Source organism: Odocoileus virginianus, chromosome 23, assembly GCF_023699985.2.
Source record: "Odocoileus virginianus isolate 20LAN1187 ecotype Illinois chromosome 23, Ovbor_1.2, whole genome shotgun sequence".
Classification (NCBI taxonomy): domain Eukaryota; kingdom Metazoa; phylum Chordata; class Mammalia; order Artiodactyla; family Cervidae; genus Odocoileus; species Odocoileus virginianus.
In genome coordinates this window covers 29,876,013-29,895,943 of record NC_069696.1, presented here as the reverse complement: position 1 = coordinate 29,895,943, position 19,931 = coordinate 29,876,013, and the positions used below count along the sequence as shown (strand labels likewise).

Sequence of the window (19,931 nt, the reverse complement as noted above, 5' to 3'; positions counted from 1 at the left end):
GGCTTTCCCTGGTGGCTCAGAGGGTAAAGCGTCTGCCTGCAGTGAGGGAGACCCGGGTTCGATCCCTGGGTCAGGAAGATCCCCTGGAGAAGGAAATGGCAAGCCACTCCAGTACTCTTGCCTGGAAAATTCCATGGACGGAGGAGCCTGGTGGGCTACAGTCTATGGGGTCACAAAGAGTCGGACACGACTGAGCGACTTGACTTTCTTTTTGTAGACTTAGAATCAGAACATAGGTTTGTTTAACTTCAAATCCTATGCTCTTTATCACTGCAATACTTTCTCCTGGATTATTTCATCCATTCATGCATTTTTCCTCTGGGACAATAGAGGCCCGCATCCCATCAGAACTGTCCAGCAAGCCATGTTTTAACTTCGTTATCTCCTTGGTCCTCTTCCCAACACCTATCTTTGAGTATCCCCATCACCTAAATTCCCCTTTCAGCCTTATTTCCCTATTGTGTCTTAATTGCTCAGTACACAACCACCTTCATCCTCAAAGCTGTAAGACTGTTCTCTGCCCCATACATCATGCCCTCCAGGCTAAGTATAGAAGCTGGAAGAGAATTTCCAGTGAGCTCATCTAGGTGAAAGCCTACTCTAAAGTTCATGTCAGATTCTATGTTCAAATACAGAATTATAATATACAGGAGCTTCTCAGGCTCTCTCCCCAAAGAAATATTTATGCCTTCTAAAGGGATTACTTATGGTTTCACTCATTGTCTACCGTATGAGCAACTCTCTGAAGATTTTATGTAGATGGGGTAAAAAAGTGGATGAATAATAAAGGGGTGATAGCTTGGATTAGATCATTTAGTCTCTTGTTTCTTGCACATCAGATTCACCCTAATATGCTGTATGCATACCCTAGATCTAAGAAGCTTTATTCACTTCATTTTCAAAGCAAACATTCATTTACACATCCAGTATTGCCCTTGTTAATAAGATACTTAAGAGATATATACCAAAAAGCAGAAGAAAGAATGCATGTTATCATTCAAGACATTTAAGAATTCTAATGGCATATTTCAGGAGGGCAAGTGTGTATACTAATTACCTCATAAATCAGTCCAGTCCTGGTGGCAACTGAAAACTTGAACAATATTCTCAGTCAACAGTAAATTCAGGGCATCTCATCAAACGTCATAAACAACTTCCTACTTCCAGTTTGAGAACACTGTCATTAACCTAAAATTTTGGACTAAACAACTGCATCCCCACAAAATTTGCTAACGAACCTTTGTTAGGTACAGCAGAGAGCAACTGCCATGACATTTAATGAATTTATAAAGCTAACCAGAAAGTTTCACAAGAACAAAATGTATTTAAATAGTTTTGTTTTCTGACTCAAAATTCAAACGTCTGAGTCAGAATTCAGACAGTATGTGGTAGTAGTGGTCATGGTGGAATGTGTGAGGATGTGTTTGTGTGATAACTGTCCTAGCTCACTGACATCTGTTCACAGTCTATCTGGAAAATCTTCTCTACAGACATCTTGAAAATATGTGCTACCCAAATTTTCCTCTTCTTGCAAAGGTTTATTTTTTAGGGTATTATTAGAAAGATCTTCATAAGCAAAAGGTCATCAGAGCAAAATCTTGATAGGTATGCCTTCTTAGGGGAACAAAAATTACTAGCAAGTGAAGGAGCTGATAGAGCAATGCTGTATCACATGCAGTGAGCAATTCAAGACAGAAGGGAAGCATTCATCCTACTTTATCCAGCCAGACAAAAATACATGCATCCCACCCAGGGTAGCTTTCATATTCTGTTTTAAATGATATTTGGACCAATTATCCCCTAAGTATACACTGGGAAGACAAGAGCAAGTTCATAATATTAAGAATGTATATTTTGGAATAAGTTGTAAAACTTGGCCTTTCCGAGAAGGTACTACAGACCAATAGAGGAGGGGATAAATTTTTCATTTTATAAAACTGTGAGGTATAATAGTGATTTAACCAAAGGATAAATATAACTGGATCAAAAGATTAGACCTCAAAGCACAGCATCTAAAGCAAACACACTATAAACCAACTTTGAAATGCCTTAATGAAGGCACATTCATGTCTCAAAATGAACAACTCTAATCACAAGGGGACCTTTTCCAATGCCTTCTGAGCAATACAAAAAATAACATAGATTATGTAACTTAAAGCACGCTTTACATTGTCTGACAGTGAAGCAGAGTAAAATGATACTTAGAGTTACTGAAAATGAGCAAGTGCTACAAGGCTTAGAAATAAAAATAATAATGAAGTGTTGAACAACCATTGCTATTTTAGAACTAGCCAATTCCTTTAAATGCTTAAACAGCTTTCTCAGATAACAGCAGAAAGGGTACAATAAATCCAAAATAAACACAAGTCTGAAAATTTCCATCTCTAGCTTACCTTAAGCTTATAGTTAGTTATGACCCAAACCAATACTTTCTATAAAAGGAACCTTTATACAACTAGAACAAGAAGCTGGTTGAACAAAAGCATTTGTCTGATAAATGGTTTTATATATATATATATATATGCTTTACTTTTATTGAACTATATTTCTAGAATAAAATAAGCTTAAAAATAATCTGACATCTGTCATTTGACAACTGTCTGCTCACTCAAATCCTCAGTAAACATTTCTCCACTTTTAGGTAATACAGAAAAATTACAATATTCTAATTTTTAAAGCAACATATTATATATATGTAAAGAACACCTTAATATTATTTTTAAAGACTTTTCACACATATATAATATTTTGATACACATTGAATTCATAAGTATTTTTGCTCAACCCTAAAATAATTGCTTTTAAGAAAATAGAAAAAAAAAGAAAAAAAAAAAAACAGAGAGGCAGGCCTTTTCTACCATGTGATGGGTACAAACCAGCTAATAAAATCAGAGCAGAATATGTAAATAATTTGCAAGTTTAACTATTTCAGGCATACAAGATTTTTTTCCATGTTTACATTTACAGGTATTGAGAAGTTTTAATTTTTTATTTTTAATTGGAGGGTAATTGCTTTATAATGGTGTGTCAGTTTCTGCCATACAACAATGTGAATTGGCTATATGCATACATATGCCCCCTCCTTCTGAACCTCCCTCCTACTTGTTTAATTTTTAAAGAAATAATAATCATGGAAAAAATCTAGCTTATCATAAATAACAAAAAGGGAAAGTTAATGGTTAAATTCTTCCTCTTAGCCACTAGGCAGACCTCTGTGAGTGCCCATAACTCTGCCTTCTGGAGCCATTTCATCACCGTGAGTTCAGTATAATACAGTAGCTGGAATATAGACAAATGGCTGTAGCCCTTTTGCCCCTTACCTCAGAGTGGACTAAATTCGAACACAACAAATATTGGCTACTCACTTTTCGGTTTTCTTGTCTTCTGCCCAAGTGTCTGGCAAGTGTTCACTAACTCGGTATTTATAGTCTGGAGATTTCGTTGATCTGAAATTGCTTCCTCTAATTTATGCAGTGAAGGCTTCGCTTCTTCCCCGGCAGAGTGGGCTGCCCCATCTCCATCCTCCACCTGGATACCGACAGCGAACGCTGGATTTTAGCAGGGCGGCCGGGAAAGGAAGCAAGCGAATGCTCACTCTGATCATGCACACGAAACTGAAAATGTGCTTTTCTTCTCAGGGAAGCGATAAGCCTCCGCTGAACTTCTGCAATTCTGTGTTTGCATGGGCTTCGTATGCCTGAGCTATTTCTACAGTGGCAAAAGTCTTGATATGTCAAGTTGCCTCTTTCTGCAAAGTCGCCTCTTTCATCAGCAGGCTGTTGACACCGCCTCTTACGACTCCCCCTTTACTTCCTCCGCTCACTGCTAGTCGAGAGGGACTGAACTTCGCAGTTCCTCTTTGTTTTTTTGCTTCCTCCTCCATTTTTACTTAAGGGTTTTAAGGACATCTGAGGAGACTTCCTGTGCCTGTAATGTAGTCAGTCAAAGGCCACCCTACCTGCTTCTCTGCCTCCTCCAACCACTGGCTGGCTTCTTGGACCTGCTTCCTGAAGATGGCTTCCTGCCTGACACCAACCTTTTGCCGCCGTGTGATGGTTTCTAGTTGTTTCTGCCTGGAGTTAAAAAAGTCCCAACCACAAGCTGTCAGTGACATTTCAACCAAGAGTTAACCCTCGGAAGTTATGACAAGTTCAAATTTAATACAGTTCCTCAGAGATGAGAGGGAAAAGTGAAAGTATTTACATACAGATAAATGCTTCACAAATATAGAACTTTAATTAAAGCAATTATATTGCTCACTTAGTCTGATAACCTCACTTTACAGATAAAAAAGTTTCCTCTTCTACATTGGAATATTCAGTTCCCCACAAGCTACATTCATAGTTCTTAGCTACATTGGTAGCATAATGAGGTCACTGTGACAGGTGCAATATTTACATAACACATTTAGCTTTTTCAACAAAAAGAAAGGAAAAAGGAAGAAGGGAAGAGAAGAAAGCGGGGACAAAAGAAATAAGCACTTTGCTTCATGACATTAGCCTTTCTCCTTAAGAATTGTCAATCATGGTATAAATACATGCCACGAACACAGGAAGGGCTATTCCCAAGTATAGATAAAAGCGAGCCGTTAGTCTTTCCTCTGCAGTCTTCTCTTTTCTAAACTGTTTCCCCCCTCCTTTCTTCCTCACCCCAAATCTCTTAGTGTTATGTTACTTCTCTTTTGGATCCAATCCTAAACCTCAAAATATATACAAATGTATCTGTTAGCTAATGAGATTATTTAAACCATGCTATGTACTAATACATCAATGACTCTCTGGAAACAACTTGACCTAAATAAGGACCTTAGCACAAAGGAAGGATATTCTTCAGGAGTTTCAAAACAGTGAGGAAGACATGGTCAGGTTTAGGCTTTTTGTGTGACTCTCAAATGTTCATACATAGTCAGAACCCTATTGTGCATTGGCATAAATCCAGACTTGATTACAAGAAGGGCCATGTAAGAGACAAAAATGGTCTTAAAGAATGCTTTACCACTGTGGTAAGCCAGCAAACAAAACCCTAACCAAAAATAAAAACTACCAAAACACATTCTATTGAGCATTGTTCAATAATAGCATGCAGTCAGTTTTTTCTTTTTTTTTTTAATTGTGGTAAGAACATTTAAACTGAGATCTACCCTATATACCTTAAAGTGTACAATACAGTTAACTATGGGCACAATGATGTACAAAAGATCTCTGGAACTTATTCATCTTACACAACTGAAATTATATCCACTGAATTACAACCACCCACTTCCCCTCCCCAAGCCCCTAGAAACCACCATTCTACTCAGATTCTACAAGTCTGACTATTTTATACACTTCATGTAAATGGAACCATGTAATATTTATCCTTCTGTGACTGGTTTATTTCACTTATAATATTTTTAAGATTTGTGGCAAATTTCCTTCTTTTCTCAAAAAGCTTTCAAAAACTTTTTTAAAAAAAGGCAAATAATATTTCATTGTGTGTATATATCATATTTTCTTTATTTATTCATCCTAGATGAGCATTTAGGTTGCTTCCACACCTTGGCTATTATGACTAATGCTGCAATGATTATGAGTGTGCAAATATCTTTTCAAGATTTTGGATTTGAATCCTTTTGGATATATACCCAGAAGTGGGACTGCTAGATCATATGGTAATTCTATTTTTAAGTTTTTTTAGAACCTCCAAACTATTTTCCATAGCAGTTGCACCACTTTAAATTCCTACCAACAGTACGCAAGGGTTTCAATTTCTCTACACACTTACGAACACTTGGTATCTTTTGGGATTTTTTTTTTTATATAATAGCATTCCGAACAGGTGTGATTCATTCATCATTGTGAATGACTCATCGTGGTTTTTATTTGCATTTCCCTGATGACTAATGATGTTGAACATCTTTTCATGTACTTGTTGGTCAATTTTATATCTTTTTTTTGTAAAAAGGTCTGTTCACTTCTTTTGCCTATTTTTAAATTGGGTTATTCTTGTTACTGAGCTGTAGAAGTTCCTTCCATATTTTGAATATTGACCCCTTTCCAAATACATGCTCTGCAAATATTTTCTCTCATTCACTAGGTTACCTTTTCATTCTGTTATATCCTCAGATGTGTGGAAGCTTTTTGGTCTGATGTAGACTCACTTCCATATTTTTTTCTTTTGTTGCTTATGCCTTTCGTTTCATATCCAAGCAAGTATTGCCAAGACCAATGTCATGAAGGTTTTCTCCCAAATTTTCTCCTAGGAGATTTACAGTTTTAAGCTTATGTTTAACTTTTCAATCCATTTTGAGTTGATTTTTTCTATATCTTGCATGATAAGGTTCATTGTTATTCTTTTACATGTGGATATCCAGTTTCATTTGTTGACTGTTCATTCCCCATTGTGTATTCTTGGCACGCTGCTTGAAGATCAGTTGATCATATATGTGAGGGTTTATTTCTAGACAATTTAGTCTATTTCACTGGTCTGTAGCTTTGTAATATATTTTGAAATCATCATGTGTGAAACCTACAGCTTTGTTCTTTTTCAAGACTGTTTTGGTCTTTTGTAGTTCCATATGAATATTAAGAATTTTCTTTGATGAGGGTGATAGAGGAAAGTGAAAATCCTGGTTTAAAACTCAACATCCAAAAAACTAAGACCATGGCAGCCAGCCCCATCACTTCATGGAAAATAAAAGGGGGAAAAGTGGAAACAGTGATAGATTTTATTTTCTTGGGTTCCAGAGTCACTGAGGACAGTGATTGCAGCCTTGAAATTAAGACAGTTGCTCCTTGGAAGAAAAGCTATGATAAATAGATACCATGTTAAAAAGTAGAGACATCACTTTGCCAACAAGGGTCTATCTAGCCAAAGCTATGGTTTTTCCCTTAGTCATGTACAAATGTGAGAGTTGGATCATAAAGAAGGCTGAGTGCCAAAGAACTGATGCTTCAAATTGTGGTGCTGAAGAAGACTCTTGAGAGTCCCTTGAACTTCAAGGAGATCAAACCAGTCAATCCTACAGGAAATCAACTCTGAGTATTCATTGGAAGGACTGATGCTAAAGCTGAAGCTCCCATACCTTGACCACCTGATGTGAAGAGCTGACTCACTAGAAAAGGAAGGATTGAGGGCAAAAGAAGGGGGCAGTAGAGGATGAGAGAGTTAGATGCTATCATTGATTGAATTGACAGGAGTTTGAGCAAATTTCAGGAGATAGTGAAGGACAGGGAAGTCTGGCCTGCTGTAGTCCATGGAGTCACAAAGAGTCAGACACAACTTAGTGACTGAATAACAACAAATTACTGTAAAAAATGCCATTTGAATTTTGACAGAGATTGAACTGAATCTGTAGATTGCTTTGGGTAGTATGAACATCTTCACAATATTGTCTTCCAATTCATAAACACAAGATGTCTTTCCATTAATTTACAACTTCTTTATTTCAGCAATGTCTCATAGTTTTAGTGTATAGATCTTTATCGCCTTAAAGTTTATTCTTATCTTATTGTTTTGATACTACTTTAAATAGGATTGTTTTCTCAGTTTTCTTTTCAGATAATTTATTATTAGTGTATAGAAATGCAACTGACTTATGTATATTGATTTTGTATGTTGCATCTTTGTTGAATTTATTAGCTCTAACTGCTTTTTGTGGAGTCTTTAGGGCTTTCTATATATAGATCATGTCATCTGCAGAAATGATTTACTTCTTTCTTTCCAATGCTAGGGGCTTTTATTTCTTTTTCTTGCCTAATTATTCAGGCTAGGACTGTATATATCTACCATTACTAGTGAATTTTATACCTTAGTGTACTTTTAATTGCTGTTTAAGGGCTTCCAAGGTGGCACAGCAGTAAAGAATCTGCCTACAATGCAGGGGACACCAGTTTGATCGCTAGGTTGGGAAGATCCCCTGATGAAGGAAATGGCAACCCACTCCAGTATTCCTGTCTGGAAAATTCCAAGGGAAAAGGAGCCTTATGGGCTACAGTCCATTTCATTTCAACTTCAATAACTCCCTTTAGCATTTCTTATATTGCAAGCCTAGTGGCAATGAACTCCACTTGGCTTTTGCTTGTATGGGAAAATACATCACCATTTTTGAGGGATATTTTTGCTGGGTATAGTGCCCTTGTTTGGTAGTTCTTTACTTTCAATACTTCAAATACATCATTCCGCTCCTTTCTGACCTGCAAGATTTCTGCTGAGAAATCCATTGATAGTCTTATGATTGCTCCCTTTTATCTGACAAAACCTTCCTCTCACTGCTTTCAAAATTCTCTCTTTGACTTTTGACAATTTGATTATAGCATGTCTCAGTGTGGATTTCTTTGGGTTCATCTTACTTGAAATCCTTCAGGCCTCCTGAGTCCTTCCCCAGATTCTGGAAGTTTTTAACCATTATTTCGCTGAATAACCTTTCTATCTCTTTCTTCTCTCTTCTCCTTCTGGGACTCCATAACACATGTTGGTCTACTTGATGATGTCCATTAAGTTTTTTCACCCTTTGTTTTTACTCCTCTCACTAAATTTCCAATGACCTCTCTTCAAGTTCACTGATCTTTTATTCTGCTTGATCTAGCCTGCTATTGAACTCCTCTGATAAAAGTTTCAGTATTCTTCTCCTCCAGTATTTCTGTTTGTCAATGTCTTATTTTTTATTTTTCTGTCTTTTTGTTGATAGCCTCACTTTGTCTCACTTTGTTCATGCATTTCTCTCCCATCCTCATTGAATATCTTTATGATAGTTATTTCTGAGAGGTAAATATTTTATCTCTCTTTCAGTAGGTGCAGTTTTGGGAAATTTATTTTGTTCTTTTATTTGAGACATATTTTCCTATGTCTTAATTTTTCTTGATTCTGTGTTGGTATCTTCACATTAGAAAAAAGAACCACCTCTCCCAGTATCTACAGACAGGCCTTTTACAGGAGAAATTCCTTACCAGACACTTTGAGCAGAGATTCTAGGAATAATCCCTCAAAATTTCTATGTTAGCTCAACCCACCATTTTTGTTCTTAGTGGAACCTAAGTATATGAGATTTCCATCATTGCTGATACAGGCATGATAGAAGCCAATCTCTTAGGCAACCCCAAGAAAACATGCAATGTTGTATGTATGATCCAACCCTTTCCTTCCCCAGGGAGAAGCACTGATCAGGAATTTTTCATCTGCCTATTTTATGCTGGCCAGGGGTAGGGACTATGATGAATGATTGTGTGCTAATACAAACCACTTGCTTTGTTTTCAGTGTCCCCCAGTGTCTGGAGTACACCCTGTTCTGTCTGCATTCTGACACAGATGAAACAGAAGATAGTATTCTGGGCAGTCTTCAGCAAAGTTGGAATGTTGGGCACAACAATCCAACTCTTGCCCTATCTAGAAAGAAGTTCAGAGCTGGAGGGTCCCTTCTGATCATATGACACTGTGCCAGGAGCAGGAATTATGGTGAGAGAGTATTTAGAATTTTCCTACCAGCATTGATGTGGCTCATTTCATGGTTACCCAGGGTGTAAGAGCCTCTTAAGTAGTTGCTGGACTTCTCATAAAGGGAATTTGTTCATGTAGTACTGTTGAGTCAGTGTATCTATTGGAAGAAGGAGGGTCCATTACTTTCTATTTCACCTTCTTGCTGGTATCACCTCCTCTGTTTTTTAAGACATCAAATTTATCTACTTTTACCTTTTCCAGGGATAGTCTAAGCTCTCAAGAGTATCCATTATTTTTCCAGGGAAAGTAAAAGGAATGTGAAGACCAACAGAAATCCATACTTAATAATACTAAAGTTTTTCATGACTTATGTATACTTACACCTATAAATGTTATTATAAATAACAGTTTACAATAACATTTATTTACTTTGATGTTATAAATATTAAGCACAGCAGCCTTAGAAATAGCTTTAACAAATTAGATAGTATCATTTAGCAGATGAATATCAATTAAAGGTATTCAACAGAAATTTTAAAGATTTTTCTTCTATAGGGATTTTCATTATCATGTTAAGAGGTGTAGTAGCTTTAGCTTTGTGTGTGTGTGTGTTTAAATTCAACCACTCTCCTTGTTATCATGTCTTAATGCTAAATTTTGATTTTTTACTCTTACCAGGTCTGAGTCTCCTCCAGATCTTACCATCTAGTGCCTCATTTACAAAGTTTTCAGACCAAAAACACTTAAGGATGACTCTTTCTTGCATTCCCACATCTAACTTACTAGTATGTCAGATCTGATCTATCCTTAGAACACAGTTTGAATCCAACCATTTTTTGTTACCTTCACAACTATCACCCTGGCTCACATTATACGCCTCACCTGGACTATTACAATGGCACCCAACACAATAGCTTTTTTGACCATGACTCAGTAAATGTTTTATATTTCACTCAAGCACACACACATGCACCTGGCTGAAACAAAAATTTTATGAAATAGTACTTACTGTATGCAAAGTATTTTGATGTTTTGTGTTTATTTCTTTAAAGGGTCATAATCCAGTAAATTGATTTCAAGATTCCTAATTGGTGATCTGTTATTGAAAAAAGCTCTTCTCACTTGTCTTTTCACTTTTGCCCTCTATAGACAATTCTCTACCTGGCAGCCAGAACGAATTTCCAAAACACAAGTCATATTATTTCTCTGCTTATAATCTTCCAGTGGCTTCCCATCTACTCAAAATAAAACCCCAATTCCTAAATGTGATCTGCAAGGCTGAGGACCTGACCTCTGCTTATTTTTCCTACCTCATTGCCTACCACTCCCCAGCACTCACCCCACCCCTGCCATGCTGACCCCTTGTTGCTGTTCAAACATACCAGGCTCATTACAACCCCAGGTCCTTTCCACTGACTATTTCCTCTGCCTAGAATACTCGCCAAATCATCACATATCTCACCTTCTCACTTCATTTATCTACTTAACTTACTATTCCTCAGACAGACCTTTCCTGACCATTTTTTCTAAAATTAGGTCTTTATGCCCCTGGTCAGTCTTGGTCTTCTTATCCTGCTTTAATTCTCTTTATATCACCTACTACTCCCTGGAATTGTACTCATTATCTGTGTCCCCTAATAGATGTTAGTTTTATGGAGGTAGAGATTCCGTCTTATTTTCTATAATTCCCTAGCATTTAGAGGGGGAAAGAAGGGACAAAGAAGGGGCACTTGGACATACAAAAGCATTTGCAAATGATCACATTCTTTTCTCACCAAGCCCTCTACGGGTCTTTTTGTTTTTTGTTTTTTTACACTGCTTCTTGTTGCCTCACTCAACTCTTTCCAATCCTCAGCACTGGAACTATTGATCTTGCACCTGAATGAAAACATTCTCCTCAGCAAACAATTAACTTCTGAAAGCTTGCTTTTAATAAATATTTCCTACTTCATCTAAACATAGATTTCTCTCTCACTCCCACAAAATACTTTACTCATGTCCTTATTCACAGTTAAGACCTATAGCCAAATCATTTTGTGTGTAGCCTCTTTGTGGTTTTGTGTCTTTTAAATTATGTTTAGAAAGCAGGAGCTAAGTCATCTTTGCATTGATGAGTATTATTTTTCCCAATGCAAGGTTGAGCAAAATACTATCATATTATGCTCAGTCATATCTGACTCTTTGCAGACCCGTGAACTGTAGCCTGCCAGGTTTCTCTGTCCATGGGATTCTCCAGGCAAGAATACTGGAGTGGGTTACCACTTCCTACTCCAGGGGGTCTTCCCAACCCAGGGATCAAATCTGTGTCTCTTAAGTCTCCTGCATTGGCAGACAGATTCTTTACCACTAGTGCCACCTGCGAAACCGTAATATTATATTAGATTTTTACAAGTAGATGGTGGGGGATTAATAGTTGAAAGAACATAGGTTTTGAAGTAGAACATATCTAGGCCTGATCCCAGCTGTCACTTAACTCCACCAGGATGACGTCTCTGGAGATAAATATATGTCAAATTTTTAGCACTACATGGAACACAGTGAACTTTTGACAAAGCACACTTACTATGATTTAACTGGGCTGTTTTGTGTGTCTAATAGGATAATAGAGAATATTCACTTACTTCAAGATGACTCTAGTGCAGGCCTCTCTCAAAATAGTTCTTCGTTGCTAAACAGAAGAAGTTCAATGCTCCCTTTTGTGGAGATGGTATCTGTGTAAGGAAACTGCGTATCTACTTAACCCACGCCTTTACCACTATGGGGAAGTCTGGGCTCCTGGCTTCTTAGGGAAAGCAAAAGATCATCTTCTTGATAGTTCCTCCTGGTATTAACCTCTCTCTGATATCTAGTTTCCTTATGTGGGGGGAATAAAATCATTTTTTCTTGCAATTCTCTTTAAGCAACTATGCTAAGTACACTTTTTTCTTTTCACTTCAGTTCAGTTCAGTTACTGTCATGTCTGACCCTTTGTGACCCCATAGACTACAGCACACCAGGCTTCCCTGTCCATCACCAACTCCCAGAGCTTGCTCAAACTCAAGTTCATCGAGTTGGTGATTTGACGATTTTTTTCTTTTAATTTATTCTAATTTCAACTACACCCACATTCATTCATTCATCCAGTCAAAAAGTATTTCTTAAGTGAATGCTCAGTAAAGTATCAGCAGCTATATAAATAGTGATTAACAAAAGATTTAATCCCTATCCTTAATGAGTATTTAGCATGTTTAGTTTACAAACTGCACAAATTTCAAGAGTTTTCCCCAAAAAGCATAAGAATTAAGGTGAGAGGAAGGATAAGATTGTAAGTCATTTTATATTTAGAGTCTTCTATTCCCTATGACTTCTTTTATTTGAAATTTCATTGACTAGGGCCCAATGCAAAGCACTGTATACTGAGTTGGGACTTAAAGCCCAATGGGATAGGAGTCAACAGATCCAGCAGCAAGTCCTTCCAATAATAGAGCTATTCATTTGCTACTATTGTTGTTCAGTCACTCAGTCGTGTCTGACTCTTTGTGACCCCATGGACTGCAACATGCCAGGCTTCCCTGTCCTTCACCACCTCTGGAGCTTGCTCAAACTCATGTCCATTGAGTCGGTGATGCCATCCAATCATCTTGTCCTCTGTTGTCCCCTTCTACTCCTGCATTCTATCTTTCCCAGCATCAGGGTCTTTTCTAATGGGTCAGCTTTTCACAACAGGTGGCCAAAAGATTGGAGCTTCAGCTTCGGCAACAGTCCTTCCAATGACTATTCAGATTTATTTCCTTTAGGATTGATTGGTTTGTTCTCCTTGCAGTCTAAGAGACTCAAGAGTCTTCTTCAACCCCACAGTTCAAAAGCATCAATTTTTCAGCACTCAGCCTTCTTTATGGTCTAACTCTCACATCTGTACATTACTACTGGAAAAACCATAGCTTTGACTATATGGACCTTTGTTGGCAAAGTAATGTCTCTGCTTTTTAATATGCTCTCTAGGTTTATCATAGCTTTTCTTCCAAGGAGCAAGTGTCTTTTAAATTCACGGCTGCAGTCACCATCTGCAGTGATTTCAAGCCCAAGAAAATAAAGTCTGTCACTCCTTCCATTGTTTCCCCATCTATTTGCCATGAAGGAATGAGACCAGATGCCATGATCTTAGTTTTTGGAATGTTGAGTTTTAAGCCAGCTTTTTCACTCTCCTCTTTCACCTTCATCAAGAGGATCCTTAGTTCCTCCTCACTTTCTACCATAAAGGTGGTGTTGTCTGCATATCTGAGGTTACAGAGCTATCCATATGTTTTCCATTAATAATTTAAATCTTGATCAATTCACTTTATATTCTTTTGCTTCAGTCCTCTATAAAATTATGCAGCTTTGTGGAATGATCTCTAATGCCCCTTCTGGTTAAAAGAATTCTATATTCTGATTCCAAACTCCTTCTCTAGACGAAATAACTCATTGTTTGGGTTTCCATAGATTTCAAGCTTACTACTTGCAATTTTGAATATATAGGTCAACCTCACACTATTTCACAATTCAGAATTGTCAAACAAAATGGTCCCCCTGAAAAAGTGGCACCTGAAATCAATGGATACAACTTGAGAAAAAGTAAACCGAATGCCATGGCATATTACAAACATGTTATGTATATAAAGCATGGGTCACTTATACATAAGGGATCATCACCTGGAAAGAAATTCTTTTCTGAAATAAAAATATTCCAGCCTGAATCTCTTCAAAATGTCTATCAATTTGGCAAACTCTTTATCAAGGGATTCTTTATGGGTTCTCAAGTTGTTCAGTGTTAAGATGCAAAGATTTAGCTTCTCCTCCATCGTATATCTGAATTCCTATAAGAAGAATCACAAAACAAGTTCCACTGTTCCAATATTAAATATAAAGAAGTAACAGGCAATAGAACATGCTCTAGACATTCCCACACCAGCAGCACTCACTGTTATTGAACTCTAAAATTCTAATTGAACAGATGTCAATTCTCAGTTGCCTAAAGATGGCTGATACTGTGGACTGATTATCCCAATTTAACAAGTACATATTGGGTACACACAGTATGCCTAAAATTGAGCTTTGTTTTCTTTTTCTTAAGGTAAGTGACCATTTCATCAATAATCACAGCAGCTTTATAAATAGAATAGAATGGGACTAGGAAATTCAGTAAAATCAGTGTTTGTTGATTACCATATTCAAAACCACATTAAAAGGCTTTAAAAAAAGGTAAGTTTTACAAAAGGGCTGATACCCCAGAGTTTTCAACATTTACTCCTTGCTTTAGCTTGGCTTAGGGGGCTGATAGATATTAGGAAGTAGTCCGGCACTCAAGATGTACAGATAATAAGTTATGGATTCATTTAAGAGATTTCTTTATATATGCTTCCACTCTAACAAAACTGGGAACAGCTACCTAAAATGTTTCCACTTTCTGATATTCTGCTAACTTCTGGTATAATAAAGCTGTCAAAGTCTCAAGAATAAGATTCTTATGCACAATAATCATTCTATCAGAGAGAATTTTGAAAAGTCAAGGAAAAATTCAAGTTTAGACCAGCCAGCTCTCACAAGGATTCAAATAAAATATACTATTAATTTGCATCTTATTTACTCTTTGTCTCTCCAATGCATATTCCATATCCTCACACTCACATACACTTTTCATATCACACTCTTACTCTCACTCATATACACAACCTCAAGCACATCCCCAGACACAAACTCTACACACATTGTCAGAATGAGAAGGCATAACACTGCAATGAAATGATACTGTGTATAATAAGTGCTACCTGGGTTTAGAAAGTAGAAGATAAACCAGGAAAATCACAAAATTCAGAACACTTACAGTAAGTTTGTTCTCCCACTGTTCTTTCACAGTAATCTCTGGATTAGTTACCCACTGCAGAAAATGATCAATTAGTGTTTCAACTTCAGAAACATCTTCATGCTGAAAAAGAATTCCATACCTTCAAATAGGAATTCAGTGAAAAAGAAGTAGTTTAGACAAGGTTTAATATACGTAATTTAGAAAGCCATCAGAGAGAATTCCTTGTTATCTAATGTCACCCAGTGACTTTCCTTTATCCCAGGATGTTGCCATGAGAAGATGTTAACTCTCTACTCTATATATGCTGAATATATCAGTTAAAACTATTTTTCAGAACAAAACCTACCCATTTTATTCTCCTCTCAAATAGAAGGAAGCAAGCATTTTCACGGATATTTTTTCATTCATTAAACTAAATATTATCTACTATAGACTAGGCAGTGACAGACTTTATTTTCTTGGGCTCCAAAATCACTACAGACGTGACTGCAGCCATGAAATCAAAAGACGCTTGCTACTTGGAAGAAAAGCTATGACAGACCTAGATGGCATATTAAAAAGCAGAGATACCACTTTGCGGACAAAGGTCCATATAGCCAAAGCTACGGTTTTTCCAGTAGTCATGTACAGATGTGAGAGCTGGAGCATAAGAAGGCTGAGTACCAAAGAACTGATGTTTTCAAATCATGGTGCTGGAGAAGACTCTTGAGAGTCCCTTGGGCTGCAAGGAGATCAAACTAGTAAATCCCAAAGGAAATCAACCCTGAATATTCATTGGAAGGACTGATGCTCAAGTTCCAATACTTTGTCCACCTGCAAAAAGTCAACTCATTGGAAAAGACTCTGATGCTGGGAAAGATTGAAGGCAGGAGGAGAAGGGAGCAACAGAGGATGAGATGGTTGGATGGCATCACCGCCTTAATGGATATGTGTTTGAACAAGCTCTGGGAAACAGTGAAGGACTGGGAAGCCTGGCATGCCGCAGGCCACGGGTCAGACACGATTTAGTGATGAAACAACAATAACATGCTAGACACTGTGAAAGGAACTGGAAATACCAACATGAAAATGCTGTTCTCTGCTTTCTCTGATCATCTAGGATTTTCAGTCGAAAATCAAGATAGAGACTTTCTTGGTAATCCAGTGCTTAAGAACTTTTCTTCCAGTGCAGGTGACATGGGTCCAATCCCTAGTCAAGGAACTAAGATCCCACATGCTACAAGACAACACAGAACATGTACCACAATGCTTGAGCCCTCTTGCCTCAACTACACGGCCCACGTGCTCTGGAACCCACGTCCCACAACTGGAGAGAAGCCCATGTGCCACAACGAACGATCCCACACACCACAACTAAGACCCAACACCCCAAAATAAAGGAAGAAATGTTTTTTAAAAATTAAAATGGAAAAAGAAGTACTAGTCATTAGCTAGAAGGAGTTCAATAGTCTTCAGCCCTCTGATACTAAAGATTAACTTGTAGGGAATATAAGTTCAAGCAATCTGTACCTAATGGTCAGCCTGTTAGTCCTGATTGACCCAGAATTAGAAGATGCACATTAGGAAGATCTGGGGAAAATCTTTTCATTTCATAATAGGATGTATTTTGTTCTCAACACATAGATACGCCTGTGCTCAACAAACAGGCTGTAGGTCAGTTATCTGTAGATCTTCCTAGCCAGTGAAACAGCATACGATATGCAGATGTTATACAATACCAGATTCTGAAGCGCAGCTATGAACTCCATTCCGTTTTGTTCAAGTTCTCTCAGTAACAGCAGCATTTCTTTTTCCATTATCACATCCAGAGGTGACAAGCAGATTACATTGCACTGCCACTCAGTTTCATTGTTCTGAAACAATTACCAAAATGTCCACAACCCTGTCATCCTAATAAAGAATATCCATTATTTTTATTTTATGAAAGTGATGCCCATGGGTTAATGTAATGATCCCCATCAAGCATTCTAAATTATCTTATGAAATCCTCCTGCGTGCATGCCAAGTCACTCAGTCGTGTCTGACTCTTTATGGCCCCATGGATTGTAGCCCGCTAGCCTCCTCTGTCCATGGGATTCTCCAGGCAAGAATACTGGAGTGGGTTACCATGCCCTCCTCCAGGGGATCTTCCTGACCCAGGGATTGAGACCATATCTCTTACGTCACCTGCATTGGCAGGTAGGTTCTTTACCAATAGCACCACCTGGAACGACGCCTACATCCCCCCAAACTGCTCATTTCCTTTCTTGGATGTCTTCAGCTTAACATTTACTCATTCTTAAGGGACACTCACATATCTAATAGATAACATTTACATTTACATGATATAAACTTCTACGGCTCTAATTTTATGAAAAGAAGGAACAGGAAAGAAATTCTCAGAAAAAGAAAACTGTTGGTCAAGGGAGGGTGAACTCAAGAAACCCCTTTGCAAACAGACTGGTTTCTTTGTCTCTCTTCCACTCATAGAAGATGCTCTCAGATGATGTTTCACAAAGCAAGCTTCTCATACTTCTCTCAAAGTCTCTGTGTCCTCTCATACTTTAGATATATGACAACAACACATGTAACTTCCTTCTTGCTGTCGTTTGGAAAAAAGTGATTGGGCTCTTATTCCAGATTCCAATTAGAAGGCAAAGACTTCCTAATCCATTAGTGGGATAAACTTCAGCACCAGAATGTTGCCCGCTGTTTAACCCCTGTTCAGAAGTATAAAACTTTACAGGCTGGCATCTTGGCATCATTATTACCTCAGAGGACAAGGGATAAAAACACATCGCTGTGGTAGATTTAGCCACCATGTCATTCAGTCTGGCAGTTTGGCTTGGTTTCAAAAGCACACTAAAAAAAATGATGCTTCTTTGCAACAGAATGTCAGGAAAGCACAGTCCTCAGCAGAATGTTCAAGACTGCCTGAGAACGCCTTAGGTGAAGTAACATATGTCGCCCTGCATCCTTGGCAGGAGAAATTCAAATGGCACTTGCCCCAAGGACATTCTCTCCTTTCAAGGTCATAGCACAGCTTTCAACAGGAGGACATTCTGGACAAATCTATCATCTACCCAACATGGGAAGACCATCAAAGTATCGAAAGAAAGCAATCTGCCAAAAAACATTTCCCAGCAATTCAAGCACATAACTGGAAAGTATAAAGGAACGAAAATATACTAGGGAGTCAGGTTCCAACATTTCATTCACAAGAATGCATTTGACTCTTTCCTCCCCTGTTGTAAAGAACTACCAACAGGCTGGAGGTTTTAAGGCACTAATTCATTTTGCTATTTTAAAATTAACCCCAAACATATAAAAATGCTAATTTATGTTCAGAGTATAATAATCAGTGTCATTAATTTAAGCCAGTACAATTATATTCTCAAGCAAAGAAATTTCATGTTTCTGCATGAAACAATGTAAATGAAACAACTAAATTTTTGGTAGATACATTTACTTTGGGACTTGAAGAAATACTAAAAATAGTTCATGATCTCTACCACAATCTTTCAGACCCCAGGCGGGGGATCACCGTAGGTAGTCCTGAAAAATATCAAGATATGTAAAGATTTCTTGAGAAGTCCCTGGCAGTCCAGGGAGAGCGTAGGATCCCACGCTCTCACTGCCAAGGACTTGAGTTCGAACCCTGTTTGGGGAACTAAGATCACCATGCCATGTGGCCAAATATATGTGTGTGTGTGTGTGTGTGTGTGCTGTGTGTGTGTATACACATATATAAAGATTTTTAAAGTCCAGATTCACTGAACACACATTTCCACACCCCATGCTGGAGTCGCACTATAGTTTTCAGCCATAACTTGAAAAAGATTCATTCTTCCATGCTAAGAAACTTTAGACTTAGGTTCCATAAACTATCAGTGGATTCCCTCTAAATGTCATGGATGATCTTCAGCAAGATACAGACCTTTACTTAATAGCAAGCTATTGCACATGTTGATTATTTTTGTAAAGGCTTCCATTTGGTGATAATTACCTACCTCTGCAGACTGAGCAAGAATGAGTTCCCAGTGTAGAGATTTTACTTCTTCAGAGTCGAAACTCTTATGCTTTCCACTGATATTTAACTGCATTCTGTTTCTTAAAAAAAAAAGCAACAGTAGTCTGGTCTGGTTAGGTATGCCTTATGTTTTAAGTCACAAGAATAAGATTTATTTATCACCAAACAGTAAGCACTTATGCGCGCTGTATAAGGACTGTATAAGGTACTTAAGACTACAGAGAGAAACAGAGGTAGTCTTTGCCTTCCAGGCGCTGCACACACTAGTGATTCCAGGCAGTTGCAAACAGGCAAGCCATACTTTCTTTTTAAGAATTGGAGCTAATAGTTGAATTTTTAAAATTTCCACTAAAAATCTAGATGTCTTGCTTTTCTTTAAAAAATCAGAATATGTGGTCACACTGGGTCCATATATTCTTGATGTAACAACTATCTGGAGCTAAGCAGAGTAACACCCCATCTTTACCTGGATAATGTACTTTCCTCATTTCCACCCCCCCCAATATAAGTATGTGCACTTACCCCACTGAATTTACTCATTTTGCTGCTTATGGGTTTCTGGACTAGCATGTTATATAAAATCAGAGACAAATGATAACATAAGGTTATCAGGTGTCAGGAAAGAGGTAAAAACAACATGACATGCATGCACGCAGAAAGATTACTTAATCTCAAGGCATGAGA

At 37.8% G+C, this 19,931-nt stretch overlaps 1 protein-coding gene across 3 annotated transcripts in view; it reads right to left on the bottom strand.

Annotated features, from left to right (window-relative positions):
* The window catches only part of IRAG2 (inositol 1,4,5-triphosphate receptor associated 2), a 54,348-nt gene extending 50,204 nt beyond the window's left edge, over positions 1-4,144 (bottom strand). The window contains exons 1-2 of one of the 3 annotated variants that reach the window (XM_070453797.1): positions 3,959-4,144; positions 3,366-3,528 (exon numbers count right to left, since the gene is read on the bottom strand). In XM_070453797.1, coding sequence (XP_070309898.1) covers positions 3,366-3,528; positions 3,959-4,114 — 319 coding nt within the window. In that variant the 5' untranslated portion in view covers positions 4,115-4,144. Of the gene's footprint in view, positions 1-3,365; positions 3,555-3,958 lie in introns of those variants that run through there. The other 2 variants (XM_070453794.1, XM_070453796.1) reach the window with 2 other exon arrangements.
* Positions 4,145-19,931: the final 15,787 nt, after the last annotated feature.